Source organism: Callorhinus ursinus, unplaced genomic scaffold (assembly GCF_003265705.2).
Source record: "Callorhinus ursinus isolate GAN/ISIS: 27379988/994484 unplaced genomic scaffold, GSC_fseal_2.0 scaffold1, whole genome shotgun sequence".
Taxonomy (NCBI): domain Eukaryota; kingdom Metazoa; phylum Chordata; class Mammalia; order Carnivora; family Otariidae; genus Callorhinus; species Callorhinus ursinus.
Genome location: NW_027397063.1, coordinates 102,529,119 through 102,551,341, shown reverse-complemented (window position 1 = coordinate 102,551,341; position 22,223 = coordinate 102,529,119). Strand labels below are relative to the sequence as shown.

The 22,223-nt window shown below is 43.7% G+C and overlaps 1 protein-coding gene across 1 annotated transcript in view; it reads right to left on the bottom strand.

Annotated features, from left to right (window-relative positions):
* Positions 1-822: 822 nt before the first annotated feature.
* Positions 823-22,223, bottom strand: part of MINDY4B (MINDY family member 4B) — a 34,761-nt gene continuing 13,360 nt past the window's right edge. The window contains exons 6-12 of the mRNA XM_073891005.1: positions 21,197-21,362; positions 20,568-20,633; positions 16,351-16,421; positions 14,682-14,754; positions 13,917-14,078; positions 3,080-3,260; positions 823-965 (exon numbers count right to left, since the gene is read on the bottom strand). Of these exons, the coding sequence (XP_073747106.1) occupies positions 823-965; positions 3,080-3,260; positions 13,917-14,078; positions 14,682-14,754; positions 16,351-16,421; positions 20,568-20,633; positions 21,197-21,362 (862 nt within the window). The remainder of the gene's footprint in view (positions 966-3,079; positions 3,261-13,916; positions 14,079-14,681; positions 14,755-16,350; positions 16,422-20,567; positions 20,634-21,196; positions 21,363-22,223) is intronic.

Here is a 22,223-nt window from a genome sequence, read left to right as displayed (position 1 = left end):
TATCTAGGAATAAGACTTCTTTTTCAGTTTATCTGTTTGTCTATGTATTTATATTCAGCTTATAAAGACAAGAAACAAACATAGCACTGGTAGAAAGAATGTCTCCTTCTGTGTGCTCTCCTTGACTGCTTGAATCCATAAGCCAACGACTATTGCTGCCATATTACCAGGAATAGTCCCCCCTCCAAGCCCAAAGAAGCCCATTTACTATTTTAATGACCAGAACTTGCTAATGTGGGCATGTGAAAAGTAACCTTGGAAAGGAATGCTCTCCATACCAGGAAGTCTTTGAGAAGGCTTGAGTTCTTGCCATAACTAAAAATCTGATGATGCATTACTGATGACTTCATCCCCAAATGAAAGCTAGCTGCCTTTGTCCATAATCCTCAGGGAGAATCACACCAAGAAAAGACTAATTCGAAAATAGAATACAGGGACACTTCATTTGCTCTGTTGAATAAAATGAAGGAACCAGTCTGTGCAAGGATAGAGGATCACCTTGCATCCCCTGCTGGAAGGGCCTATGTTTCTTCTATAGCACAGAGAGCAACTGCAGTGGGCTTCACAGAGAGAAAGAAAGAAAAGAAAGGAAAAGAAAAGAAAAGAAAGAAAAGAAGAAAGAAAGAAGAAAGACAAAGAAAAAGAAAGAAAGAAAGAAAAGAAAGAAAAGAGAAAGAAAGGGAAAATGAAAAAGAAAAAATGCCTAATGGGGTTTTTCAGTGGGGTTCATGAATGAGGAGTGTAGAAGTAAAGTGGTCTCCCCCCGTATGAGGCTTTGTGCCCCAGCAGCTTCATAAGTCATTGCACATCCTGGCTTTCTCTTTAGAGAAAGGGAACGGTTCCATTCCAGTTGATGGTGGCTTCTCTCCACTTGGTCCTGATTGCCATCTCTACTGGAGAAAACCGTCTTCTTGGTACATGTTCATCTTCATGTTGGTTCCTTTCCCAGTGATGGGAGTGAGTATCTGAGTGAGGAACAGCCAGCATTTTTTTTTTAAGATTTTATTTATTTATTTGAGAGATAGTGAGTGAGAGAGAGAACAGGGGGTTGGGCAGAGGGAGAGGGAGAAACAGGCTCCCCGCTGAGTAGGGAGCCTGACCTGGGGCTCTATCCCAGGACCCTGGTATCAGGACCTGAGCTGAAGTCAGACACCTAACCGACTGAGCCACCCAGGCGCCCTGAACAGCCAACATTGAGGCCCTAGTCTCTTTACACCATTCCAGAGGAAGCCAGGAAGGAAGGAAAACACACAATGGGTGGGCAGGAGCTGGGCTCAGCAATCTGTGTTCCTAGAACTGGATAAGCAGAGGGGGATTCCAGTAGATGGTATGTAGAAATGCCCCATACAAAACAAGTCTGTGGTAACATGGGTTTTGTGTATTTTGGAACATGAATATTGATAAGTTGTGTGATACGCATTCCAGCACCATGATGTGACACATAGAGCCAGGTGTAGGCCACAGAATGTTGTCAGGAAAACCAGGAGAAGGGAGAGCTCATCACTTCTCAGTGATTCTAAGAATACATTTACATTTTTGGGTAAAGGGCAAAGTAGTTTAGTGAGGTAGTCAAGAACTGGGTTCAAGAGCCAGCTTTGTCTCATATGACGTTTGAGAAGGTACTTAACATCTCTCAGCCTCATTTATTCAGTTAGTAACTATTTATTGCCTACCTCAGTTTCTTCTATGTGAAAATAGATATCATAGTATCTACCTCCTATAACTGCTGGGAGAACTTAATGGGATTACACGTATAGCTTCCAATACAGTGCCCAGAAGAGAATGCTTGCAATGCATGTGAGTTAATATAAAAAATGATGTTTTCTGGGGTGCCTGGGTAGCTCAGTTGGTTAAGCATCTGAGTCTTGGTTTTGGCTCAGGTCATGATCTCAGGGTCCTGGGATCAAGCCCCATGTCTGGCTCTGTGCTAAGCTCAGAGTTTGCTTGGGATTCTCTCTGTCCCTCTCCCTCTGCCCCTCCCCCCATGCTCAGACATGTGTACGTGAGCGTTCTGTCTCTCTGTCTCTCTCAAATAAATAAATAAATGAATGAATGAATGAATAAATAAAATCTTTTAAAAAAATGATGCTTTCCTCAAAGAAGAGAGTAAAGTAGGAATGATATTTTAAGGAACATATTGTCAATGTCTTCCTAAATTAAATGGCCTAATATATATCTCTCATAATTAAAGAAGAATTAGGAGCTGCACAGATAAAGGAGTCACTAAGAGACTTTTCCAGATTTAGTCATTATAATGAAAAGTTGTTTAACACCAGGCCCGCGAGGCTAAATGCCAACTCAAACATCAAGCCATCAAGCCTCCACCAGTAGAACCAAGGTACCCAATACAGACTCCCAGTCTCATTGTGTTTATTCCCTTGTCCAAAAGGCCAGTGTTTCAAGACATTAAAAATTTTAAGTCCTTTAAAGTTTAGTCTTTTTTACTTATGAGTTTAAACGAATATGGTTGTAGTAAAGTAAACAGACCTGTGTGGTTGTCTGCCTCTCCCATTAGACTGGAACCTCTTCAGTTTTGCTGGGACTATGCCTTCATTATCATGTCTTTTCTAGTGTCTAGCACAGCACCTGGCACTTAGGAGTGCCTTCAAATATCTGCACAGAAATGCACTCTTAGTTTGCTGACTAATGTCACTGGATGATCATCTGATCAGTTGTAGGATAGAATTGACCAAATGGCACCCCCCTGCCCCAATCCCTCCATTCTTCCAGTTCTTCCCTCAGGCATTAAGTGCCTGACGGTCACAGGTAAAAGATCCCGGAGAGGGCTTTTTTGGAGATGTGATTCTTCCCCTTTTGTTGTTTCTCTTACCTAGAAGTTGTTTGTTCCTCTGTGCTACTTCTAAACCCGCTGCTCTTATTTAAAGCAGCTGTAGAATGCCCAGGTTGCCATGCTTGGGTTTAGGCCCATGGGACTCGTGCATGGGTTTCATTTCAGAACTAAAGCCTAAGCATTTCCCTGCAAAGCGAGTGTGAATTACCCACACAGTGGTGAAACATGGGCAGCCGCATCTTTCTGAGCACACTAAAGTGCTCGGCACTTGGGGTCTGAAATGCTCACCTACTGTGAGATGCCCAGGCTTGTTCTGGAGGGGGTGGCCACTGTACAGGTACAGATCAAAGTGATGCTCCGCTTTCCAGTCTGATAAGAGCTGCCTGTTTGTGCTAAAAAGGACACTGGGTTTTCCATTGATATTGCACAGCCAAATAGGTAATTTGGGGGTCTTCAGCATGCTGCCCACCTGGAAGGGGAGAGGTGAATGCAGATGAATATATAGATTTGGCCACATCCCAGTGGATGCTGATACATCATCGTGATCAAAAAGCAGCTCAGAGGCTTTTTCTCACACTGTAGGTGTGCAGGGCACTCTGCGTGCAGTGAGATCTGAAGCGAAGGCTTCGTCTCGAGGGAGTTTACGTGTACGAAGGCTGTGGTGTAGTGGGGATGCTGCAGTGTGGGGATGGCCTCATGGAGGACGTGGAGCCACCTCAGTTTGGCATGGAAGTTAAGTAGAGAATAAATAAACTGAAACATAAGTGTAGCAGTGGAATAAAAGAACTTCAATTTATCTTCGTCATTGACTGGTATATTTACGCCTATGCCCAAGGTAGGACAATATTTCATTTGGCAGGTGGTCAGACTTCTGGAAACACTAACCATTTAGAATATAGGAAAAAGAGAATATTTAGAATATAGAAATATAGAATATTTTGAATGGAGGGAAGAGCTCCTGGGAAATGAGGGGAAAACACAGACATACATACAAACATTCATACATAGACACACATATCTGCATGTTAACACGCACATCAGATCTGAAGATGTACTGAGAGTGGAGCATACTAGTTTAGCATTACAATAATAATATTAAGTTTGCTCTTTTAATTAGTTTATCTAGCTTTTCCCCTCAACTATCATTTTGGCTTGAATTCCCATGACTAGTGAATTAGACTGACAAAAGTACCACTTTGAGAGGTACCTTCCGGCATCATGATATTACAGTGCATTTCCATTTATGATATCTACCATTTTGTTTAAAGAGACAGGAAAGCACATATTTCTTAAAAGATTTCCATCAAAACTTATTAATGTTAAAAACTAATTTCTACGTAGAGAAATAACCATGAACTACATAGAAACAAACCAACAACAACATCATTTTCATGTGATGCCAGGGAGAGCTACTGGACCCTCAGCCTTGGTGTGCCTTCCCGTAATGGAAGGGTCCAATTCTGGTTCTTTTCTCCATCAGTCCTTAGACTTGTCCTGTGTGTTCAGGAACAGATTCTATTTTATGGAAAATCCAGCTTTGAAAAATTACCACGTCTCATAAACCCAAGTATTAAAGGCTAATAACTTGACATTTTGATTTCTCAATAGTTCTATTCAAATCTCTTCATTTTGCTTTAGTTTAAATTCTTCAGTTGTGGGTGAGTGGGTGAATCAGAAATGCTTTTGTCTTTAAGATTTTCACTTTCGGCTACCATAGAAAAATTTTATTACTGTGTTTGAAAGACACAAACTCTGTTTTAGTTAGTAGTTTAAAAAGGGGGTGTAAGCCTAGCACCTCAATTTGGACATGCTCATAGTGGGTGCAGGATTTGCTTATCTACTCACACTAGAATTAGCCCCTCTGGGCTGAGTATAAATATGAGCATCTCACATATCAAACGGGCAAGTCGCCCACTGGCTACCTCTGAAATAAAACACAGAGGATATGCCATGGAAGCCAACGAATGTGTTTACGATCCAAGAATCCACCCACAAGTTCCAAATAACATTGTAACCATTCATTGGTTATAAAATAAGCACTTTCTTTCTTAGGCCTTCTTGCCATGGCACCTCGTATACTAAGGTTAGATGTAATCAAAATATGATCTGTGGGACATGGAATTATTAAGGTTGGAAAACTTGGATAAACTAGGAAATTTAGGGCCGTTTTGGAATAAAATGTCACTTCTTTTGAAATTCAAAAGAATTGAATTTGGGCTGATTTTCAACCAATGGAAATTCCTGTAAATTACGTCTGGGTGGATGTAATAGAATATAGACATGTCTGATATTGTTTCACAGAGTTTTTGTAACAGAGGCAAAATTCAACTGGCACTCAGGTAACTGCCAGGTGCTGACACCACACTATGGTTACTTTCTGCAACAACGCAACAGTTTTCTCTTCTGAACCCAAAGCTACTCAAGATTTTATTAGAGTAGGAGGAAGATAAAGTAGTTATAAATACAACAATCTCTTCTATACAGAGACTGCACACTGAGCAGACAGAGCCTCACTTGCCTTCAGAGATTCTAGTGGAAAGGAAAATGTCATGCATGACTGTCAAGGCAGTTTGGCTATTAACTCTAAGCGGCAAGCCTTAAGATTGCAGCTGAGAATACACCTGGTTTAAAGTGGGGCCTGCAAAAACAAAACGAAGCATCTCCCAACTGAATGCAGCCAAATATTATATCCCCTTTTTTTCTTAGTACACCACATCATGTGTTTGGAACTCTCAGTTAAAAATTTGTACTGCTTTTGGGTAGTAGACAGTGTATCAGCTAACCTCCACCCCCAAAAGCCACATTCTAAATATGTTTTATTGGTGAGATTCCCCCAATGCAGAATTTGTGCATGTTGCCTCGCGTTGCCATGGTAAAAAAGGAAATTAACTTGTGATACAGTAGTGCTATAAATAAAATACCTTTCTCCTTAAGTTCACTCATTGTGTAATAAGCCCAGTGTTACATGCAGCAATCAAGCCTTCCATAACATGTATCATTTAAGCCAGTGTAAAACTATAAGGACAGGAGGAAGGATGGACAAATTCTAAACACTACAGGGCAAGGATTGAGTCCATGTAATTCTTTTTTTTTTTTTTTTTTTTGCCATCTAGAACAATGGTGCTTAGAATGTGCCTTTGCATAATGAGCTTGATATTGCAAGTCCCAAGGGCCCAGTTTGGTAATGGGAACAGGAGAAAGGTGTTGGAGATTTGTGCTTTCTTCCCTGATTTCTGGTGACGATTCGCGTGCATAACTGTGAAGGGTCTGGCTCTCTTCTCTGCACCTGCAACACAGAGTTGATGTAACTTCCCTCGGCGAGTTTGCAGGTATGTTGTCATGTTTGCGGGGTGCGACCTCAGCAATTTGGTGGGGAGAGCGCGAGCGCCGTGGGTGGAGCTTCACGTGGTACTTTTATGGTTGGATTTCTTCCTACGAGTCTCTTTAAAGGGAATTTAAAGAGGGAAGAGGGTACGGCTGGGATGGTGGTGTGCTCTGTGGGGGGCTACCAGGGGAGTAATTCCAGCAAGACCTAAATGGCTTCAGTCCCTTCTAAAAATCAGAGTTGATTTTTCTGCTTGGTGGCAGGTGCAAAGATAATGCAAACCTCCTAAGGCTTTCCAGATGGTGTTAGACTCAAACTGCTTTATGTTCTCACTTAGGTATTGGAACCTCACACTCAAACCTGTACCTTCAAATAGAAAAGTGATGGGAGGCTTCAAAATAGTGCCGAAGCTTGTGGGTAGCTGGCTGTGTTCCGTGGGAACTGTCAGTCTGTTGGGCTCTGGGGGGCTTGCCGTGGCATCTAATGAGAACTCCATTTTTTTCTTTTTTTAAATCTCACCCACTGAGCTGTGACATTGGGACTGAAAGACGTGTATTTTTGCAGTCTCTGCAATTTTATCCCAGAGTAAGAAGAGATTTACTTTAGGAAGACAGATACAGCATTATAGGAGGGTTTTCACCTGGACAGCAGAATCTGTTAGCACATTGGGTTTCTTTTGAACTCCAAAACTTTTCTTATATTAGATTATTATCAGTGGATACACATAATCTTCTGATTTGCAGTGCTCACCCTAGGCAGGAGCCCCTACATACCCACACAGCACTTAAGTACCCAGTTGGCACGTTCAGGAGTCCTGTGTGGAGGAGTAACCCTGCTCAGAGCAGAAAGGAAGGGGTTTGACCGTGGCGGTCTTCAATCCAGTGATATAGAGAGCACTGTTCTGGAACCACATCTAGGTCCTTCTGAGCAGGCGTATGCTCTGCAAGGTATTTCAGTTCTATGATAGAATACTATGAGGCTTCTGGATACACTGTGGTCACGTGTGTCTTCTGTTAGCACGTCTCTCAGTGCCACTGAGCTTGTCCTTCGGCCATATACTTGACAGACATGGTCTGCCAAACCAGCAGGTGAAGGGGGGCAGATCTTTTCAGAGGGTGTGCCCCAAGTACGTGTTGTTCACAATCAACTCAAACTCATGACTGCTTTAGAAGTCTAGTGACTCATGACTAACCTAGAAGTCAATGTACAAAGTTCTAGCTTATTGAGTCATGCCTTCTAAAACCTAGCCATGGTATTGCCACCATCTAAATGTTAGAGTCTAGGGCGCCTGGGTGGCTCAGTCGCTTAAGTGTCCAACTCTTGATTCCAGCCCAGGTCATGATCTCAGGGTCCTGGGATCCAGCCCCGCTTCGGGCTCTGTGCTCGGTGGAGAATCTGATGGAGGATTCTCTCTCTTTCCCTCTGCCCCTCCCCCTGCTCACAAAAGTGCTCTCTCTCTCTCTCTCAAATAAAAATAAATAAATCTTTAAAAATAAATAAATGTTAGAAGGGTGCCTGGGTGGCTGAGTCAGTTAAGTCTTTGCCTTCAGCTCAGGTCATGATCCCTCCCACACCCCACTCGTGCTTGCTCGCTCTCTCTCTCTCATGCTCTCTCTCTCAAATAAATAAAAATCTTTAAAAATAAATAAATAAATGTATGTTAGAGTCTAACATCAGTGTACCTATAACAGATATTACAGATGACATGATACAAACCTACATCTATATGTAAATATATAGGTACAATAGATTATAAAAGCACTTACGATAGCGTATAATTCTAAGAACTGGCATTTTGTATTGATCACCTTATCAGAAGACAAGAAAAGATGGTAGTGACAGACAGTGTGGCCCAGTGGGCAGAACCTGGGCTCTGATGCAGGTGGCTCTGGTGTCCTAACACAGGCTCTGACACCTCGCTGGTGGCCGAGGGCAAGTGCCTGCACCTTGCTCAGTCTGGATTTTCTCAGGTCTAAAATTAATGGTCAAACAACAGACACTGGACTAAAACTAACACTTCTACTTTTGAGTGGAAGTGGGGATTAAATGAAATAAGGTATTGGTGCGAATGAATGGCTCGGAGAGAGCCTAGCACATAGTGTCTGCTCTGTTAACGCTATAGTGAGTAAATAAGCCTTGTATAGACTCCCTTTAATTCCCATCTTCAGGGCTGGTGAAAAATATATGTAAAATTATATATATATAGAGAGAGAACATAATTATAGATATAGTTATTTGAATAATACAGATGAGTTATGGATTGCTTTTTGTCCCCAAATAATGAGCGGATATAGAAAGAATTAAAAAAGCCCCTTCCGATAAAAAACTTTATATGTGTATGTGTATATATCTAACATATTCATATATCTCAGCAGTTCAAGTAAGAGAACCAACTGCCAGCCAGTATTTGCTCTTTAATACATTTGTTCTGAAACCAAACTCCAAGTGCATGACAGAGACAACATAATAAACATCCTCGGGGTTTCAAGCTATTAGTGTACAATTGCAGGCAATTTTCACTGAGGGCAGGATTCATGGGAGTCTCCCTGGAGAGAGAACACTGAGTCCAAGATGGAAGGATGAAAAGTCACATGAGTCCCTTTTCGAAAAGACAGAAGCATTGTAGATGTGACTTCTATGTAGATTTTAAAGCTAACGTGGGCAGTTTCCATGCTTTGCCCCATTTCCAATTTAGGAGCAAGCATTTGCATGGTGGTCCTGTTGTCTGGTCCATTTTGCCCCATTAGTCACTTTCTCAGTAGGAAAGCTCTTATTTGTTACCTCATGCCTTGGCCTTTTGGCTTGCTTTAAAGGTCCTGACAAACATCCACTTTATTACCAGAGGATATTTTAGGCGCTGCAGGTAATTTTCTTTAAAGCATGATTTAGCAGCTCTACTGGTCTGAGCTGACTTGTGTAGAAAGAAATGTGTTCCAGAGGAAATGGTAGCGCTGGATCTCTGGGAATTCTTGACTCTTTGAGGCACACACTCTCCTTCTCTCAGTCCCTCTCTCCCTTTTTGTGGCATTTTCTTTAACATCGTCCCTTTTCTCAGAGCCACTTAGTAGCTATGAAGCAAACGCCTACTTAATTTTAATTTAAGATAAGGTCTGAGACTTTTCCCTTAAGCCTTGCAGATGTTTACAGGAGCAGAAAGCTGTCAACCTTTCTGATATGGCTTGAAAGACGATATTCTTTCTTGTAATGCTTGTTGCAATAGCTAGTTTTCCAATTCTACACACATGGATTTAATCAGTTAGGTCTAATGAGTTTCTGCCCTTCCTTTATTTTTTTAAAGATTTTATTTATTTATTTGACAGAGAGAGGCACAATGAGAGAGGGAACACAAGCAGGGGGAGTGGGAGAGGGAGCAGCAGGCTTCCCGTGGAGCAGGGAGCCCGATGCGGGGCTCGATCCCAGGATCCTGGGATCGTGACCTGAGCTGAAGGCAGATGCTCAACGACTGAGCCACCCAGGCGCCCCTCTGCCCTTCCTTTAAAGCATTAGTTCAACCAAGGCAATTTTGTCCCCCCAGAGAATATTTGGCAAGGTCTGGAGACATTTTTGGTTGTCACATCGAAGGGCAGGACTATAGGCATCCAGTGGACAGAGGCCAGGGATGCTGCTAAACATCCCACAATGCACAGGACCGCTCCCACCACAAAGACATTATCCGGTCTAAAATGTCGAGGTTTCTAAACCTGGCTGCCCATGAGAATCACTTGTGGGCTTTAAAATTCTAATGCTCAGTTGCTCTCTAGACCAAATAGAATAGAGTCATTGGCTAGGACTGGCTATGAAATTGCAGCCCAGTGCAAAATGAAAACGCGAGGACCCTTACTCAAAAATTAGTAAGAATTTTAAGATGATGACAGTAGAGCATTAGACTAAAGGCAGGGCTTTCTGAGTGTTGGGGACCTGTGTGCCCACACAGATCTTCCACACATGAAGCTGACGGCGTTCTGGGGGATGACCTGGCCATTGGTAGTTTTAAAAGCTCTCAAAGCGGGCCAACAACTTTAAGGAACACCTCGCTAAACAAAATATACAGATGGCAAGTGAGCATATGCAAAGATGTTCCACATCACATATTATCGAGGAAATGAAAATAATAATGAGATACCACGGTACACCTATGAGAATGGCCAAAATCCAGAATGCTGACAGCATCAAATGCTGGTGAGGATGTGCAGTAATAGGAACTCTGACTCATTGCTGTTGGGAATGCAAGAATGTACAGCCACTTTGGAAGACAGTTGGGCAGTTTCTTACAAAACTAAACACTCTTACCATATATCCAGCAATCATGCTCCCTGCTGTCTATCTAAAAATGTTTAAAACCTACATCACATAAAAATCTGCACACAGATGTTTATAGCAGCTTCATTCATAATTGCCAAAACTTGGAAGCAACCAAAATGTTTTTTGTAGGTGAATGGACAAATAAACCCTGGTACATCAACGGAATATTACTTAGTCAATGGAATATTATTCAGTATTATAAAGAAATGAGCAATTGAGCTGTGAAAAGACAGGGAAGAGCCTTGAACTTATATATTACTAAGTGAAAGAAGCCAATCTGAAAAGGCTACATACTGTATCATTCCAACCATATGACATTCTGGAAAAGATAGAACTATGGAGACAGTAAAAAGATCAGTTGTTGCTTGGGGTTGCAGCATGGAGGACTTTTAGGGCAGTGAAACTGCTCTGTATCATGTAATAATGGTGGACACACGTCGTTATACATTTGTCCAAATCCATACAATGTACAACACCAAGATGGTAATGTCAACTAGGGACTTTGGATAATCATGATGTGTCAATGTAGGCTCATCAATTGTAACAAATATGCCATTCTGGTGGGAGATGTTGATAATGGGGGAGACTATGCATGTGTGGGGGCAGGGAATATATGGGAAATCTTGGTACCTTCCGCTTAATTTTGTGGAGGAAAAAAAACTCTAAAAAATAAAGTCAATTAAAAAACCAAACCCTCCAGGTGACTTCAGTGTGCAGCCAGTGCTGAGAGCACGGTTCTCCGTCATTTATCATCTATCTCCTTCCCCGAACATTCAGTGTGTGTGTATGTACTGGCCCATGTGTGACTCATCTTTGTATCTGGATACAGAGCCTCACAATTAGATGATCAATGAACATGGCCTTTATCATCCATTCTAAACTTATATGTGTACAGGTCACCCTGGCTTCCCAGCAGGCTTTGGCATTCATACTCTTGTTTGCTCTTCGCATCAGTCCCGTGGTTGCAGAGCAGGTGTGAGGACACTAGTCTGAGATGAGGAAACCGGTGTAGAGAGAGTAAGTGACTGGCCCAAGTCACACCCCTGTGAGGGGCCGGGCAAAGCCTCCAACCAAGTCTCCTGGTTTTCAGGTCAGGGCCGCTTCCTGCGTGTTACAGAATCCCCCTCACTTTTATTCCGGGTTTCCAAAGTGTGGCACAAAAGTGCCATTTGGTGGCATGTGGCAGGAAAGCCAGTGGCGCCGTGTAAGCTTTAAAACAAAACCTGTTTATTTACTTCTTTGAATATGTGTTAGGAAAAAAAAAAACAGTGAGCATGTCAAGTCCATGGCTTGTATTACTGCTGCAGAAATGGTTACATGCAAATTTTTAAAGTGAGTTGATTTAAAGAAAAATATTAATCAAATAATAGCAGAGCGTGCTGCAGGTGTGGAGCGACGACAAAGCTGTGAATTACCTACGCAAATGACTGAAATGCGAGAAACGCTGTTTCAAATCTTTGTAGTTTATAATGAGAATAGAGTGAAATCGTGTGAAAGAGCTTTGTAATCATAGACAAAGCAGTCAAATTACGATTGTGGCTTTTGCACCCCGGCTCCTTGAAATTTGCCCCTGGTGTATCCTCCCGGTGTATCCTGCCATTTTTCTCCAGACTAAGTCTTGGCCTATTACCGTGCTGGGAGAGGTACGGAGTGCTTGACCATGAACATCAGGTGAGAGTGTGTGGTTGAAAAAAAAGGAGAAAAATATGTAAACTGAAATCTGTAGTTCCTTTCTTTGGGTCGCTTTGTTTTCATAGTTATTATAGATCTATCACATTCTAAGATGAGTTCCCAGTTTGGAACCAAGTGATTTGGAATTTTATAACAATAACAAGTCCCTTCTCTGTCCAGGGTATATTCAAAGTACGGTCTTTCATGTTCATGCAGTGGAACTCTTTGCCTCCTAAATATGATGAAGGACATATCTTCGTTGACACATACAGATAATGTGTTAAGTGATAGAAATTGGGTTTCCAAAGAGTAGCATAGGACATATTTATATAAGAAAGAAAAAGAGAAGGACGCATTGCTGAAAGGATTGACCCCTGGGTGATGGGAATGGGTTCATTTCTTTTACTTTTAGCTTCTCTGCCACTTCTCATTTTTCTATGATGGGCCTAGGTTTCAAACTCAAGGAATAATAAGTAAACTTTAAACAGGCCTATATGTGGGGCGCCTGGGTGGCTCAGTTGGTTAAGCGACTGCTTTCGGCTCGGGTCATGATCCCAGAGTCGTGGGATCAAGTCCCGCATCCGGCTCCCTGCTCAGCGGGGAGTCTGCTTCTCCCTCTGATCCTCTTCCCTTTTGTTCTCTCTGTCTCTCACTCTCTCTCTCAAATAAATAAATAAAATCTTTAAAAAAAATAAATAAACAGGCCTGTATGCAAAATGTACTTAATTCTGCTACGGTCAAACTCTACTTCTCTGGTGCCCTCAGGTACATGATTTGTAGGTATAATGAGATGCGGATTTCATGCATAAGGCATTGTGGCTGGAGCCAAGAACAGGAGGCAAGGTGAGTGAAACTCTGGATATGAAAAGATCTTCTAAAGCCTGAAGTCTTGTGCCCACGAAAGGGATTTTTAGCTGAACTGGGAGAGTGAAGGACAGGTCAGGGCACTGAGCAGCAAGGCCCTCATTTACTGCTGGTGGTTGGGAGAGGTTGGGGCCGGGGAAGGACTGGTGGGGGGGAGTTGTCAGCATCCTACTGAATTACATCCCAGCTAATTTCATGGCCACTCCAGAGAAGCCTGGCTTTTCCCAGAACCCACCTTGCCTTGCCTGGGTTTTAGGATGGAGATCTTTGTGAAAATATCACAGAAGCATCTTTGATTTGTGGTTTGGGGTGCGTGTATTTGCTTTCTCACCCTCTCTCCTGTTTATTTCTGCAGAATCACATCTTACTTAATTCTCTGGTTATGTTTTTCAACGGCACATTCTACTTTCTGAAGGTTGTCAGAGGTTGTAAATCCCCTGAGCTGGAAATCATTTTGAGAGGAGTTTCATGGAGGGGGGGGGCAGGGGGCTTTTTTTTCCCCAGTGATTTTTTTTTTTTTAAGCTTCAAGCAATAGATTGAAAATATGCATTCATTTGCATAAACAAAGGATTGGGAAGATACCCATGGGCTGCTGACAGAATTGATTTCTGAGAAGGAGGCCTGTAGCTGGATGGGGATAAAGGATGTTTTCCTTTCATCTGTGTATTTCAAGTATTGTTTTCCAAAAAAGTTATTTGCCTCTTACTTATATTACCTGTACTCTATATACATAAAAATGCATACAATAAAACCTGAAGCAAATACAGTAGACTTAGATATTTACATTGAGAGTCTGAGAGTCTCTCTGCTTGTGTATGTGTATGTGGTGGGTGGGAGGTGTGCAGGAATATAGTAAAGGAAAAAGTTAGCTCAGATTTTTTGTTGTCTTAATATAGAGACTGAAAAAAAATATCAAAGCACCGACACTCTGGTTGTGTGGTTGCAAATCAGAACACACTCACCTGCGAAAGCCTGTCATCCTCTGAGGCATCCTTATACCACTGCAAATACCCGACGTCACTGCGGGTCAGGACTCCATGTAATATTTCTTGCGACTTTCCCTTCTGATAGCCATTAAAGACATTTGGACTTGCTCTTCCAGTTAGAATCATGTTCAAAACTGCCTAGATGATATAGTTTACAAATGTTTACATTTTAGGTAGCAATGACAGAAGGACTTAATTTCTTTTTTCTTTTAATAATCACTGAAAAATTACCAGTTTTACTTAAAAGAATGAAATGACATAATATCTAATTCGGGAAAAACAGGTCATCAACATTTGGTAGGGTTAACACAGAACTTGAGTGACTTTGTTTCTTGAGCCAATATCCCATAGATCCTCACGTGCCCCACTCAGATCTTATTGCCCTTCTTCCCTTTCCATTTCGTTTAAACTCTGCTTTTCCGTAGTTGTGATTTTAGTACGCTCAGCTGTTATTATAGTACTTTTCTTTCCCTTACTGGGGATTCCTGGTGGGTCTTGTCAGGGTATTTTCTAACGGGTCTGTAGAATTGCAGGGAGATGTGGGGCTCTCAGAGGTAAACTGGGAAGACCATGGTGGAAGTTGGAAGGTAGACTCTGATAACAAACTCAGGGGAGCATCTTCTTAGTCTTTCAAAGATAACTCGATCACTCTTCACTTCAGGAGAGAATATGCTTAATTGAAAAGAAAAAAAAAAGCCTAATTCAGATTCTACAATAGAAAGGCAAAGTCTCCCAACCTACCTGCCTGCACAGGAAGCCCCCAGCACTTGGTTGTAACAGATGAGTGGTGGAGGCATCTAGGTCCTTCTGAAGCCTGCAGAATGCGAGACGCCATCAGCCTTCAGTCAGAGACAATGACTGCACCAGGAACCTGCAGCCTATCCTTCCTCCGCCTCCCAACACAGAGCAGCAGTTGAGTGGGTTTGCTTAGTCACTGTCCCTCCCGTGTGCCTTGCACCTTTTTGTCTCTCACCAGAAGAGTCTCTGGGATGGAGGCTGCAGAGGTGGTGGGAAAAGCTAGGAATACAATTGGGGGAAGCTGCTGATAAGGGAGAAGCCTGAAGTGACAGACTCACATGTGTGCTCTGTGTGGGTGCCAGGCACAGTGGAGAAACTATTTGCTCCGAGTGACAAGGGACGCTTGGCTTAGGGCAGTGACACATGACCACTCCGGGGAGTGCTGGCCCAAGACTGAGTTGAACAGACTGTTCAAGTGGAAAATACCAGTTTGGGGGTGAAGCCCATTTCCTGACTGCAGAAGGGCAACCTCTACTGTTTCACCGGGAAGCAGGCCTCGCAGTCCTACCCTGGACCATGTGAAGTCAAAGTGGAATGGGGCTCCAGGTCTCACCCAGGGAGAGGTGCTGAGTACTGGTGTGTGAGCTGTAATGTGTTCTTGAAGGTACCTATTTGCAGGACTGGAGGTCATGCCCTTCTGTGAATAGGAACCAAAAACTTGGGTCAAGCGCGATGAGTGCCTTGGTGGCATCAGATATAATTCAGGGCAGCGTTGCCCAAAGTGTGGCATGATTTAAAAAAAAAATTTATAGTGATGTGCTTAATACATTTTTCTTTAGTACAACAAATACATGATTAAAAGGATATGGATGTTTAGGAAGAAGTTAATATGTAAATATGTGTTGATTTAAAGAAAACTGTTAGGCAAAGAATAACACAGACCACAAAAATGTGGTGACGTTCTGCAAAAGACAAGTGTTAGGAACACTGCTTCCGGGCTTGTAACTCTTCCTTCCTAGAGGCTCTCTCTCTCTCTCTGACTCTCAAGAGTTTACCTTCCTTTCGGAGCCCAGAAGTTCTTCTAAGAAGCCTTCCTTGACTAGTCTGTCTGCTGGGGACCCTTCCTCCTCTGGAATCCCCTAAGACTCCTTGTCTTTATGCCTCATTTGGTACATGAAATACCACCCGCACCATGCCTGGTATCTCTGTGTATAACTCCTGTCTTTCCCAGACTGGACCCTGCAGGTCAGGCCATCTCTTCTTTTATTTGTATTTCCCATGGTGCCAAGAACAGGGCTTTGCATATCATAGAAACAAAATAAATATCTGTGGATATATCTTATTGTGCACATAAATAATAAAATGTTTTTTTATTATGAAAATCACACAAAGAAGCTTTGGTGTTAACTGTCGATATTTATAACCACCAGGAGAAGGAAGCCACCACCGTCCTAGAAAAGCAGATTCAGACCTTCCTGATGACATCCACTCACCCATCAGTGTGGCCAAACCGACTACAGAAAAGGATGAATCAACAGAAGAGCATCCACTAGAAAAAAAAATGTACTCCTGTTCCCAATAGGGCATGAAAATATTTTCCAACACAAGAATACATCGCTTATGTGATCACAGAGCTACAGGAAATGCCCGTGCAAATATTTGTTGAATTTACCTTTCAAATGTTCTGGAGAAGATGAGGCTGTAAAGAAACAAGATGACACCGTGGCTTCCTTCCCCTTTGAACTGTTCGGGGGGACAAAAATAAAAAGCATGTTTGGCTAAAAGCAATGCAGCTATGGATATCTCTTGGCATTAATTCAAGGGTTTATAGCCCAAGAAGCTAGAAAAGCTGCTGATAGGACAGTTTTCCAGAGTCATCTTCACTCTCAAATGCGTCCTTCATTGTTTCAGGTCTGCCCGTGGTACTGTCCTTCTCTTGCCTTTTGAACCCCTTTTCCTTCCTCCATTTCTCTCACATGGCTGTCTTTGAATCATGGCTAAGATGTAGTGTAATTTTCCTCTCCATTTTTCCGGCGTCCATCCTAGCCCAGGCCCTCTGTGTGCTCTTGGCTGGCCCGCTTCCCAGCCTCTCCTCGGTTGGGGCATCCCTCTCTCCTGGTTGCCCCAGGGCAGCAGAGATGCTCTGTGGAAATAGCTTTGGAGTTCTACAGATCTAGGTTCAAAGCCAGTTCTACTCTTACTCTCAGTTACTGACTTGCTTGAGTTTCAATTTCCTCATCTGCAGTTGCAGATAAACTGCAGGTCTGTTGCAAAAGTTAAATGACATCATGCACAGTACCTGCCTTAGCGCTTGGAACGTGCTAGAATCACAGCACAATTAGTATCTGTCCCTCTTTAAGGCACTTCTCCCCTGTCTTTTCTCTTGCCCATGTTATTTTTTTCTGCTCACGATTTTCCAAAGGTGCCCTGTGATCTCCAGGATCCAATCCAAATTGCCCAAGCAACATTCAGGTAGTAGGCCTTAGCTTTATGTCAATTCTCTGCCTGCTGAAAAGTGCTCCTTGGCTGGCTTTCAAGGTTCCCGGGGTTAAAGCCTCTCCTTTAAAGGCACTATATCAGGAAGGCTTCTGCTAAAATGCAGGTGCTTTCCCTTTTATGGATTGATTTGTCCCCTTCCCGCGCTGTGACCTGGCAGAGGCAGGACCCTCAGGCAGGACAAACTCGTGTGTGGGAGCCAGGCAGGAACCCAAATGGGTGTCCTGCGGAGTGTGAGAGAAACGGGGTGGCAGGGGGGGGTAGTGTAGGTGGGCCCTGAGGCAAACTGGGGATGCTGGCGTATTAGTTTCCTATTGCTTCCTATTACTCCCGGGACAAATGACCACAGACTTGGTGGCGTAAAACAACACAAATCCATTGTCTTATAGTTTGGGAGGTTTGAAGTCCAATATGGGTGTCACTTCTTGAGTTTGATTCAAACTGCTGACAAGCCTGTGTTTCTTCTGCAAGCTTTATGGGCCATGCTGTTCACTTCCTTTTTCAGCTTCTATTTATTTGAGAGAGAGAGAAAGAGAACATGAGTAAAGAGGAGGGGCAGAGGGAGAGGGAGAAGCAGGCTCCCCGCCGAGCAGGGAGCCGGATGCGGGGCCCGATCCCAGGACCCCGGGATCATGACCTGAGCCGAAGGCAGACGCTTAACGACTGAGCCACCCAGGCACCAAAAAGTCTGGGTTTTTATGTGGAACGTCCCGATTGTTTTTGACAGATGCTGAGTCCAGTTCTTAAAAATACAACATGGTGTGGGCTACTGCCGCAGATCATATACGATGGGTGTATTCGTTTCCTAGGACTGCTATAACAAATCGCCAGAAATCTGAATGGCTTAAAACAATAGGAATTTATTCTGGCACAGTTACGGAGGCTAGACATCTGAAATCAAGGTGTCAGAGCATGGCCACACTCTCGCTGAAGGCCACAGGGAAGGATCCTTCCTTGCATCTTGTAGCTTCTGGTGGCTTCTGGCAAGCCCTGGAGTGGGGTGGCTTGTGGGCTGCATCACTCCGATCTCTGTCTGCATCATCACATGGTGTTCTCCCTGCGTGTCTGTGTCTGTGTCCAAATCGCCCTCTTCTTCTTCTAAAGATACCAGTCACTGGAGTAGAGCCGACCCTAGTCCAGCATGTCTTCTTCTTAACTCGATTACATTTGCAAAGACCTCCTTTCCAAATAAGATCACCTCCACAGGCACTGGGGGTTATGCCTTGCACATACCTTCTTGGGGGATGAAATTCAGTCCATTACAACAGGTCTTGCTATCCACATGTAGCCATCAGACTTTGATCTTGAGACTTCCGTCTCAAGATGGGACTCAGGAATGGGACATAGGACTGGTGCATCTTGAATGGGCTTTGGTAAAGGTCTGGGATGGGGGTTCATCGCAATGGGCAGTCCCTGGTCAGGGTGCCCTTGAGAGGTGCATCAGGCGTGGTGCGAGCGCTGCCCCAGAGCGGCTGTGGTGACAGTCAGCACGGGTCTGTCTGACCCCAGTAGCCCCCCTGTCCCTGTGCCATGCTCGCCCACGCCCCGTGGTCTGCCTCTGCTTTGGGCCTGTATTACTGATCCGAGCTTGACTCTCAGCCTTTAGTGTGTATAGTTGCAGCTCTGATCCTCTGATTCTCAACTCTGGCTACACTGAGGAAGCCCTTGCAGATGGGGGGAGGGGTCCTTCCTAGTGAATCAGATTACCCCAGGGCTGAGTTGAGCAGATGGAAGACAAAGAGGAAAGGGTTTGCCTCTCTTTGCTGGAAGGCGCGTTTCTTATAGGGTCCTCTCTATCTGTGTCAACCTGTTAAACCTCTCCTGCCCACAACAAAGAGTCCCCTAAGCAGGCTTCTAACTTAATATTTCATGCCAGGTATTTAAAATCTGTCATACTGGTTTTCTTAGTTAATTTATATGGAGGCTGTCACAAATAACCATAAATTTAGTAGCTTAAATAATACAAATTTTGAAACTCCTATAACACTGTATGTTAACTATGCTGGAATTAAAATTAAACACTTAACAAAACAAAATATAACACAAATTTATTATCTTACCGTTCTAGAGGTCCGAAGTCCAAAATGGGTCTAACTGAGCCAAGATCGAGATGTCAGCAGGCCTGCTAGAGGCTCTGGGGGAGAATCTGTTTCCCTGCCTTTTACAGCTTCTGGTGTCCCTGCCCCCCCACCCCCCCACTTCCATCTTCAAAGCCAACGGTAGCAGGTGACACTTTTCTCCCATCACACCCTCTGACTTCCTCTTCTGTCTTCTTCTTCCACATCTCAGGACCCTTGTGATTACATTGGGCCTACCTGGGTAGTCCAGAGTACTCACCCTATTTTAAAGCATTGTCATGTACAGAATTGTTGAATCACTTTGTTGCGCACCTGAAGCTAACATAACATGGTATGTCACCTATACTTAAATAACACAAATTTTTTAAAAAATGAAAAAATAAAGTCAGCTGATTAGCAACCTTAATTCCCCTTTTCTATGAAGAATAAAATTCACAGGTTCCGGGGGGTAGGGTATGGATATCTCTGTGCGGGGTTGAGGGGGGTACTTTCTTCTGCCTGCCACAGAGACCTATGAGATGGTGGGGGAGGTAGGCCTGGGGTAACCAATTTAATCAAGATCGTATGGGCAATGTGTGGCTGAGAACTGCTCCCTGAGTTTTCTGCCTCTATAACCTTCGGAAGGAACGGAGCAATGAGTTTCCTGGAACACATTTCCCCCTTCTTTATAATCCATAGTTGTATGGCTTCATGGTAACCCTGCTAATTGTCCTCTTTTACCCCTTAGGGTTCTGATTCTTTAGAAAATCAGCATTCATTCCTTTCCCTGAAAAGGAATCTTAAAAGAGCACCTTAGATTTTCCACCAACACTGTCCCGTCCTGGGAGGTGGGGAAGAACCATTGTCAGAAGGACACTTTGTGGAGGGTGCTGGTAGAACAGGTGAAACGGGCCACCTTTTTCAGACCGGAAGTCATTTCCTTGGAGTCAGTGTGACGGTCATTTTGGCAATTTAGACTAGGGCCTTCGTTGTCGAGCATTTTTGTGTTTTATCCATTAGATGAGGCAAGACTGCTTTGACATATTCTCTTCCCACAAAAGAAATCTTGGCATATGCCCTCTATAGTATTATTCTCTGGATTTGATTAGCCAGGGACAAAGAGGCGGTTGTGAGTGGCCTGTGTGTGAGCTGGCCTCTTTTTAGGTTGTGGGGAGGGAGAGGCGGGCTTCTCTTTCTCTCATTCGGCCCTTTCTTAGCTTTCAAAATGACCTGGTTTTCTTAATAAGCATCATTAGAAATACACTTTGTAAAAGAAAGAAGATTCCTGTAAGATCAGTTCAACACAAAGGAATTATCTCAACACTTAAACACTTACACACTGTAAATGATCATAGATGAATCTCTCAGTGGCTTCTTTCTCTAAAAGTTCAAACAGCTGGAGCTATAAATCAGGAATAGAAGATAAAAATGAAAAGGAAGACGAAAGCTACATCTATAAGATGTCAACTTACTGTTATTTCCTCAAGGGATCTTTTTGTTTCATTGCAAAATCACACTGCTAAAACCTGACATATTATCTTACACAAGGCCATGTAAAACATACATAGTGAGAGTGGATGGCCTGGCCTCACTTTTCCATTCCTTAGTTTTAAGCCAATATGATATCTTGAGCCGTAAGAACATAAACATATTTTTTCCCTAACAGGTAGAACTCAGCAATGTTTAAGACAGTGGATATGGAAATGCAGTCTGTAATGATTTCAGGTATGGGATATTCTTGATCATCGTGAATTCTGGAAGGAAAATTTCACGGCAGGATTCTCCCCTTAGGCTGCGTGGATCACTTACAACCCTTGGTCCCTACCTCTTTGGAAGACGCCTTTGGCCACATCGGACACCTCTAGGAGTGTCAACGGGGCCTCACCTTCATTTCCGCGTTGAGTCTAGTGCCCTCTTAGGCTTCATTGGCCCTTTATCTGGCAGGACGGGCAGGGGTGCACTCACCCGCTCAGTGAAATCATCTCCCGAGTAGTCAGGAGTTGAGGTGACGTAAGTGTCCCCAGCAACAAGACAGACGGTGGCCTTCTCAGCAGCTCCTGCCGCCCACAGGATGCCAGCCAGTGCCGCAGCCAGGCCCTGCTCCTGCTCCCGTTTGCTTATTGCACATAAACTGCAACACAGGAGGTTGGGTAGGAAGACAGTGGCGTGAACAGTCACTGAGCTGAATGCGAGGTGCCTCCCCCTTGAAGTCCCCTTCTGCACACCAGGCGGGTCTGTTTGGTTCCTTCCTCAACCTAGCCCATGAGAATGTCACGGGAACTGGTATCCTCACAGATTATTTCTCACCAATGCCCCCCTGTGAGTCATCACCCTCTTGAGTCCCCACCAATGTCCCCTCTCCTGAACTCCAGCAGAGACCGATCCAAATTTTTAACCCAATAACAGGCCCTTTGCAAGTGCGACCCCAAACAATCCTTGCAGTGTTATCTCTCAGTGATATTTTGCAAACCCGATGGCCCACATGGACCAGTGCCCTGAACATACGTTCCACATTCCACCTCCATGCCTTTACTTGTGTCCTGGTGCACCTTTAATGTGCTAGCCTTGTCTGCCCTGCCTGATCCTGTCCGGCCTACGCCTGGCTGGAGGCCCACCTTATGTCGCCCTCACTGACTTGTAGCTTACGTTCACCTGGCACTCACTGCCCCTAGCATTGTTCTAAGTGCTTCATACATGTCACCTCATTTCATCCTCACTTCAACTTTGTGAAGTAGATACTACTGTTCCTCGCATTTTAGGGAGGAAGAAAGAAAGGTTGAGTAATTGGCCCCCGGTCATTCACCTTGAAAGTGCTTAGAGCAGGGACCTGAAATCAGGCAGCCAGGCCCCCTGACTCCCTGCTCTTCACCATTATGGTCTAGGGAGTAATCCCAGGCTGTCAGGATTTCTCAGGAGGTGGGAGCCAGTCTTATGTGGTAGACCTTTACTAGGCTGGTTTTCTAAATATTTAACACTGACAGCTGTTGGAGAA